Here is a 9,463-nt window from a genome sequence, read left to right on the forward strand (position 1 = left end):
GTAACTCTAAACTGCCCATAGGTGTGAATGTGAGTGTCAATGGTTGTCTGTCTCTATACTATATGTTAACCCTGTGATTGACTGGTGACGTGTCCAGGTCGTGCCCCGCCTCTCACCCAGTGTCAGCAGAGATTGGCTGAAGCTCCCCTGCGACCCTCTAGAGGATAAACGGTAAAGAAAACGGATGGATTTTTACAAACAGAGGGCACATCATCAAGCTTCATCTTTGTGAATGAGCTCAAGATCTGGAGTGATGCTCAGAGCTGCTGCAGGGAGCACTACTCTGACTTGACCAGTTTGAGGAACCAAGCTGAGAATGAACAGATGATGATGAGAAGCAAATATGCATGGATCAGCCCCTACAGGGACACATGGAAGTGGTCAGATGGCAGTGCACATTTATTCAGTAACTGGGATCCTAGTGCAACAACCACTACATCTACAGACTCTTGCATGGCTTCACACGTTGGATTAATAAATGGATTAACTTGGATTTGTGTTAACAAACAATACTTTGCATGTTTTGTGGGTGAGTTGAGTTCCAATCTACAAACTACTATGTTTTTATGAAATAGTAAAAAATCGCTTGCCTGCTGTTTTAAAGTTTTAATTTTACTATATGAAAAGTATACTCTGTTTAAAACACAACAGATATGACAGTGAGGCGGGTGGTGCTGATGAAAACAGATTCCTCTGTGGACATGGAGGAGCTGAAGAAAGACATCTTGCAGAAGGTAATGAATGATATTTGAGTATGATGCCAAAGACCTTTTGGAGGGCTTGTAAAATGCCAACATTTAATTAAAGTTGATCTGATGTTTGTTTTGACTTGTGTAATTATTTGTTCAACATTGAAAAAAAAGTAGTGTGATGTTGTCAGCTCAACAAAATGATATGATTGATTTTAAAAAGGGCTACCAGAGTTTAGGAAAATCAATGTGGGAGAATTTCCTCGTTCTTAAAGCTTTTAAATTCCTCTGACTGGCTTCTTTAAAACAAAGTACTTAGCTGGACCTGCTGTGAGTCATGAAATCCTGGGAAAAATACTTATTCAAGGCCGCTGAGGGAAACTGAAACAACAGGCTGAGTTAGAGCTATTACCAAGAAGTCCTTCAAATTAAACAACAAAATATGTTGTCCATGAACTTCAGAATGACACAAAGAAGTTGTTTTTTTTTTTGATTTGGTGCCCCATCAGCAGTAATCAGCAGGATGACATCATGTATCTGAGCTTTCCAAAACTTTTACAAACCACTGTTGGAAAAATAAATCTGTTTTATGATGTGACACTAAGGTTCAGGTCTGGTTAAGTTTGGGCACAGAAACTAACTGATGCTTTTAGTTGAAGGCTCAGCAGCCAACATCTTCATATCCTGGATTCATTTTCCAATTTATCATGTCCACTTAACATTTACATTTTTTAATTGTTTTAATTCATTATATTTTATTATGTTTTGGTGTAATTTTATTCATGATAATTCATTTTCTTTCTTTATTTCCATCATTATTCTCTCTTATTACTTATTGTATCTTTATTTTCCTCGTTAGTGAAAATACCAAGAAATAAATGATCATCTTGTCTCACCCTGTAAGGTGTTATGATACAAAGGAGTGGGAAGAATGAATTGATTAGGTTAAGTTGATTGGTTTAATTAATTGACATGTCATTTAAATAAATTATGAAACTACTAACCGAAATGTAAAATAAAACTTTTTGTGGAAAAAAACATTTTGTTTTCCCACCAAATACAAGTTACACATGCAGTATGTCCCTGCTCGTAAATTTTAAGGATATATGTTATTATTTTTTCTGATTGTTGTATTTGTATGCTTGTCTTTAAAAACTGTAGTTGATTTGGCTTGTACTCATTTTTAAGGTCTGCTAAATACTTACCAGTTTGTTTTATTGGTTTTTGACATTAACTATAATGCTTTGAATTAAATCTACAAATATTGGCACCTTCAAAAGTCCCACTTCATAGTCTTGTTTAAGTTTGGACTATCCTCCATCGCTTGTCAAGATATTTTATAGATATTTGTAGAGTATGAAATTATTATTCCTCTTATGTAGACATTGAACACATCCCAGACTATATCAGGAGTTGGTTTTTCTCTATAATAAAATTGTTGCAATCACATTTGAACTTGACACAATAACACAAGCTATGTGAATGTTGTGAGCCAGAATATATTTCCATATTATGTGTGTATATACTGTATATTTATGTGTAGTATTTATCAGTATCTGCAACTCTAAACTGGAAAAGGAGAGTCTGCAGGAACAGTGATGGTGATTTGCTGCTACCTGGTGGTTGATTCAGTCTCTGCAAACTCACTGGTGACTGACCGGTTTTATATGGAAGGCAAAACCCACCAAGATAGAATAATTCAGTGTAGAATCAGAAAAAAATCTCCATTCCTCTATTTCACCTTCTTTTTTTAGTGTTTGTTTACGTCTATATCTCTCCTAGAAGAAAGACTCTTTCCCACATTTAACGGGTCAACCTCTGTGTAAAACAGGCTTTTTAAGGTATCTGGATTGGTAAGTGTGTCCCTGTGAGGTGTCCATCAGGACATGGGAGTGAGATGTTTCCTCATTTATTTATTCAGGAAGGTTGTAGGATCCAGTTATAGTTGTACAATCAGTAATTCTGTATTTTTAGATTGAGTTGGCATATGGGTTTGAATGTAATAAACATATTTAGGATATAGATGAATATGTGTAAGTTACAAACAATACTTAGAACTAATAATAGAACTATATGCCATGCAACAAATTGTTCACTACAAGAAAAAATGTATAGGCTACTAATCATAAAGTAATGGTCAACTTAACAACTGATAATACTAGGAATTACACATATGATTAGAATAATATCAATCATATAATATATAAATGAGGAAATAGATAAGTGACAGGAGGCTAAAGCTTACCTCAACTATAACAACTATACTGACAAAAACATACAATCATGGCACGGTTATGTAGAGGCTGTAACTGTGGTTTAACACTGAATTATGTTCTATTATATTATCTATTTAACATGACACAGTGCTATTTAGAAATAAGGCTACATTTATTACTGAATACGTTGGTGGCAGAAAAACGGACACTTAACGTGATACTTGGTCAATAACAGATAAAACATTCATACACTGGAAATGGATTATAAACTAATAAACATATTTCCGTGTATTTGTGTAGGACAGAAGTTGTATTGCCAGCTGCTGAAAAGGTTTAAGCACAAAGTAAAAAGATATTATTGCCACTATTACTTTGACTGAATACCTACACTCAAAATCAGTCTTGTGAATTTGTATATAAATATAAATTGTATATAAATAAAAATTGTATGTAAATCTGTGAATATGCTATTGGTATTGATTTGCTTATTTCGTAAAGCCATATAGAGACCATAAATTATGATTCTCGTAATATCATTAATCCCATAAATATTCTGCATAAGGATAATGTAACAAATAAAGTAAATTCTAATGTGATATTTCCAACAGTCAGTGAACGCAACACACCTCCGTGCCATGACCCGGATGACGTTATGTTCAACTTTATATCCCACAATCCCTCTCTCCGCCTCCCTCTTTCCCTGCTGCAGCAATGTCTAAGAGAGGTACGAGACCCGGCTTGTTGAATCCACATTCATCTGCTGCTTTTTACGCCACAACAGATCTTACAATGTTGCTTTTGTGTAATAAGACAGAGAAGACAACCTTAATATGTGATTAGTTTTCAATTAGCGAAAACAGTTTATTATTTTTGCGCGATAGCATTTTCAGTGCTAGATGGCGGAAGCCATGTTTCGCTGTCAACGACGTGTAGGCATACAGCACGGAAAGAAAGAGATCGAAAACCAGAACTTGCTGTTCGCTGTTGATTTGAAGCTGTTTTTTTCTGATAATTGGCTTAATCTTACACCTGCTGATGAACTCAAATGAAAGCTACTGCGCTGTAAACCTTCACAGTAAGGTGAAATTAGCTGTAGCAGGCTAATGCTATCTCTAACGTGACGCTAGAGAGCCGGCGGGCACAGGTTAGTTTGTATTAGCGGTGCGAAAAACTTGATATATTCTGACATTGATGGGGTAAATTAATTTGTGAATGAACGAGAGTTTAGAAAATCCTTTTAATAAATGTTGGCGTTCGCACTCACTAAAACACAGTTGTATTAAAGTTTTTCACTCAGCTCTCCAGTTTCTTGAGGCCTGATGATAGTTCGTCAAAATGCAGACTTCAGTTTTGTGGACATGTACCTTTTCTTTTAAAAAAAAATATTTGAGAGCGATGCCAGCTGACAAATTGACAGTCTATTATGTTGTCGAAGAAACGGTTTTGAAGAAAGATCTTGTTAATTTGCCAGCTCTTGTGTCCTAATTCGTTGACCTGGTAATGTTTTTACTAAAGATAGATGCTCTGGAAGTTTGTAAACCAGTATGCATTAAAATCGCCGAGATATCCATCAGTAGCTATTGCTAATAGGTGTTTGTGCTTGGCAAAGGTGGTGTTGGCTATACAAATAAATGATGCACTGCCAAAAATATGCTGTAAACATATGATCAGCTTAACAAGGCAGTAACTTAACGAGGATTTCTGGTGTCTGTTTTTGGAAAAGAAATAATAATGTTAGCTAATATAAGGGAAGGGAGTAGAAGTTTGAAGTAGAATGTTAGATCTGGTGTTGGTACTTTTCTATAAGTACATAAGATTATTTGCATTTCCTTCTGACACGTGTTATTAGATTTGATGTCTTGGAAGTAGTGCATGCAGAATTGATGCTTATAAATGTTTGTTCCTGTCTTCTTCCAGGACGTGGTGGTTCGTCTGGAGCCAAGTTCCGCATCTCACTGGGTCTCCCAGTGGGAGCAGTCATCAACTGCGCTGACAACACAGGTATGCTTAAACTAACCCCCTGTCCAGCATTGCTCAAATGTTTTGAAATTGTACAAAATTTAAATATTCTGTAAACACCTAAATATGGAGGCACATGTTCTATAGTTTCTTACACACTACATCTCACCTGCTGTGATGTTCTTAAGAGTAAAACTTACTGGATGTGTTGTGTGTAGAAACTATTAGTTTTGATAATATTGGTAAAAGGACAGATTTTGGACCCCTGTAATAGCCTGACGTAAGCTGAAGCTTATATTGTATAGACATCATGTTCTGGTAAATTTGCAGTAATAGTTGTGTTCACACTTTATAAACAACCTTATAGTTATGGCTTTGGTTAATGCTGACACATTGTATGGTTTGATTCTGGCAAACCTTTTCTCAGTGCTCTCCCCCTTCCAAAAGCACTTGCTTTGTCTGCTCAGTGGCTGGGTGAGTTGTCGTAGAAGGGAATATTGAGCTCATCACTGTGGGTGAGATGGCAGCGACCAACTGTAGCTGACTAATCTCAATCAGTGATGAGACAGGCTGACAAAAGTGCAGCATCCTGTCATTTCTGAATGGAAGCATGAATACTACAACGTTCTTAGGTTGCTCTTGTCCCAGTGTACTGTTGGACCGTACCTTCTCCCATGCGGTCTTGGTTGGTTGTTTTTTTTTTTGTTTTGTTTTCTCATTTTGTCATTTCCCTCTGTCCTTCAGGTGCCAAGAACCTGTACATCATCTCTGTGAAAGGCATCAAGGGACGTCTGAACCGTCTTCCTGCTGCAGGAGTAGGTGACATGGTCATGGCAACAGTCAAGAAAGGCAAGCCAGAGCTCAGGAAGAAGGGTGAGTGGAAGAAAGTTGTTAAGCAACTTACTGTAGTGTTAAGAGTTAAGAGGTTTGGTAGTTTAACTGTTACAGATGAACTATTGTTTGCTTGTGGAGGATAATGTGATAGGCTGCATTGGCATTGAAAGTTTTAAAAAAAATTATTTTAACTAGCAAATCAGGAAATTTTTATAGCTGTATGTGGAAACATTTGAAAAGTCTACCTGCTGTAAGAGAAAAAAAATCTGCCCAAACAGTTAACGAATGTTATTTCTAAGCAAGCTAAGCACATGTCTCTGCTTTTGAGTCAAGGTAATTTTTGCTTATCTCTGCCTATGGTGAAGTGTTGAATATTCAGTTTAGCCTCTCATGTCAAAGTTTTCCAGGTGTCTGTTTGCAACAAGCATCAGTGACACTGTAACAGATACATTTCACTGTTGGAAACTGTCCACATGGTATTCGGGCAATGAAAAGAAAACATCTGAAATGAGCATTGAAATCAGTCACTAGTTGTAAAATTTTCAGCAGTGATATTTAGAGAATGTCTTTTGTTTTATCCCCATATGAGCTGAGTGTGAGGAAGACTGGAAGCACAGGCTCTCATTTACAGCTTTTGATTAGAACACTGAACTACTCACTGCAATACACATTGCTAGTAATACTGGGCATAGGTAGAAGTAGAGATTTTGGATGTTGGCATAAAATGTGACCTCAGACCTTTGTTGCAGTAATCATGTCTCAACACTGGTCACATCAGAGCTGTATTCTCCAGCACTAAATTAACCACGTCCCTTCTCTCCACAGTGCATCCTGCGGTGGTGATACGGCAGCGGAAGTCGTATCGGCGAAAAGACGGCGTGTTTCTCTACTTTGAAGACAACGCGGGTGTCATAGTAAACAATAAAGGAGAAATGAAAGGTGGGTTTGTTTGGATGCTACTCTGAGCTCATCTGTCAGACTCACTGACAGCAGGGTCAGGTGTTGCTTACCCCTGCTGCTGCCAGGCCTAACAACTTTTCTGGCAGAAACCCTGAGTAATGTTACTTGCATGTATCTGATAAGTCATGTTTGTTGTATGTCAGCTTCTTGGGGTTGTTCTTTACCCTCCTGAAATGATCCCACACTTTGGATTTCCTGCCCGACATAGTAACTAATAAGTATCTAATAATAGCAGAGACCAGACCTGTAAATGTCCGTCTCTCTTTGAGTGACTGTTGCCACTTTTAAAAAATTAAATGAAATTAAAAGCCCTCTAGTGTTTAATATGTGGTCCAGCCAGTAGGTTTTGACCTAATTTTGATGAGGCACAGCTTCTGAATGGAGTTCCCCCCCCCCCCCCTCCCTCCTGCGACCAACCGACCAATGAAAACTTGGTCGACTAAGACTCTTCTTGTTAATTTACGTGAGGTCGACTATTAGGGGGCAGCCCTAGAAATAGATTGTGGTGGTAAAGTTGCTGTTTGATGATTCTTCCTGCCTCAGTAGCAATGTTGTTGTAATCTTGGTTTGTTGAGTAGGATCCAAAATTTAGCGTCTTTTTGAAGTTGCCTCAGTGTTTATTTTCCAGCAGGAAATGTACATCTCTGCAGTTACAAACTTATTGCTTTGTTTAGTCATAGTACAGATAGATTGTAGGAGTGCATTTCCCCCTTCCAAAAGCACTTGCTTTGTCTGCTCAGTGGCTGGGTGAGTTGTCGTAGAAGGGAATATTAAGCTCATCACTGTGGGTGAGATGGCAGCGACCAACTGTAGTTGACCAATCTCAATCAGTGATGAGACACCTCTAACCTGCTCAATACAAGCAAATTCAAGTCAATAGAATGTCAGCATGTTCCTGCTCTTACTGTTATTGTATGTCATGTATTGTCTTTATTAGTGCATTGATTCACTAAAGAACAGTTTCCAGAGGGTCTACTAAAGATGTGCAGCTGTGCCCAAAAACAAAATTGTACATTACTCATTGTTTCAAGTGGATCAATAACCCCCCGACCCCCCCTTTTCAAATGGTTGTATAAATATGAGGCATGCGGTGCTGGCACTGAAATAACCGCTTTCCTTCCTTCCTTCTCTGTATCTGCAGGTTCAGCCATCACAGGCCCAGTGGCTAAAGAGTGTGCTGACCTTTGGCCCAGGATTGCCTCCAACGCTGGCAGCATAGCCTAACGTGGACCCTGCACCTCTGTTTGTTTTCAATAAAAACTGTTAATTGAGCTGCACGTCTTGGTGTTTTCAGTTAAACTTTATGTAGAGGATAGTGTTTTTGAGGGAATTTAGTTTAAAGGGTTGAAACATGAGCTACTCTTAGTATTCTGTGATAACTGTTTTGGGAATATTTGTGAGCCTTAATTCCATGAAGTAATAGATATTTGGACAAAGGATTTTGTTTGTAGGTTCTCAAATTGGGTTTTACAATTAAAAGTGCTACTTTAAAGGATGGGATCATATTTTTTTTAAGTCTGTAAAAACTGTCAGATGCCTATATGAACACTGAAACAGGTTTTGTATGCTTTAATCATTCTTACTGTCCACGGCCATTATAATTTCCTAATGCACTTCCAATTGATGTGACATGGAAGAAAAGCCAGTCCTCACTGTGCAAAAGCTAATATGAGGCTTCAACAGTCTTGGATTGACAAAATCAAGTAGATCCTTTCAGGATGAAATTCATTTTTTGTGGCTCTCTGAACTGTGTTAACTTGTTAATCTGCATTGGAGGAACAGTAGCACAGAGGGGATTTAGAGCTAGTGTGCCAGTTTGACAGGACTATACTCAGCCTGCTGAAGCCTCATTAACTTCAACTAAATTTAAACTCTACATGACTTGTTACAGTGAACATACTATATTGTAAGGAATCATTTCCAAAAATGGACATACATGTTGTAGACAGCCATAAAATTGCTTCCTGAACAGTTTGATTAATACTGTAAATGTAACATGAAGTAGTAAATGCTCTATTTAAGATGCACGTTGTAAATGCACTTCCTCAGACTTACCACCAGAGGGTGTATTGAAACCTTACGAGTTGTACAGGCTTTATTTCACAACACTGACCTCTGTACAATTCTCACACAGTAACTGAAGTTATTTACAGATGAGATACATAACAACACAACATACATTTTAGAGGGAAAGCATTCAGACCACAATAAGAAACTACAGGGAAAAATGAGTTGCACACATAAACCAGAGGACCATTGATACTGGCCTGTAGAGCTTTTGAACCTGATTTAAGCTGACTGGAACTCTTCCCTAATCAGCAATATACAAGAAGTGTCTCCATTGTTAAGAGGAAGGGAGCCAAGAGCACAGAAAATACAGAGATGATATTTTAATGGGGAAATTGGGTGCTAATTTGATGGATTTGTTAGCTACAAAAGGTCTGGTTTTCAGCTCTTTAATATAAGTTTTCTGAAGAACAGGAGACAATGAAGTTCCAAGGAAGCCAAATCATCAGTGATCACTTTGTAGGATCATTGCTCAAGAGAAAAAAGCCACATTATTTAGTATGTCACCAGTCACAAATTGAAACTAACAGGATTGAGATACATTATCTGGCATGCACTCTAAGGTTACATACGTATAGCATACCATCTGCTACTCCAGGTACTGAGTGAATCATCCAGTTTTCTGCTTACCGAGTCATTCCTATTATTGAGTGTGTGTGTGTGTGTGGTCTACTTGAACTTCCCTGGCTTCCCTCTGCTTACAGACGGAAACCAGCAGGGCCATGGAGAGCACCCAGG

At 37.9% G+C, this 9,463-nt stretch overlaps 1 protein-coding gene across 1 annotated transcript; it reads left to right on the plus strand.

Annotated features, from left to right (window-relative positions):
• The first annotated feature begins 3,527 nt into the window (after window positions 1-3,527).
• rpl23 (ribosomal protein L23) lies at window positions 3,528-7,929 on the plus strand. The gene is made up of 5 exons (XM_044330454.1): window positions 3,528-3,629; window positions 4,823-4,906; window positions 5,609-5,737; window positions 6,524-6,637; window positions 7,800-7,929. The coding sequence occupies exons 1-5, from the start codon at window positions 3,617-3,619 to the stop codon at window positions 7,880-7,882; spliced, it is 423 nt and encodes a 140-aa protein (XP_044186389.1). The 5' UTR covers window positions 3,528-3,616; the 3' UTR covers window positions 7,883-7,929.
• Window positions 7,930-9,463: the final 1,534 nt, after the last annotated feature.

Source organism: Thunnus albacares, chromosome 17 (genome assembly GCF_914725855.1).
Source record: "Thunnus albacares chromosome 17, fThuAlb1.1, whole genome shotgun sequence".
NCBI lineage: Eukaryota > Metazoa > Chordata > Actinopteri > Scombriformes > Scombridae > Thunnus > Thunnus albacares.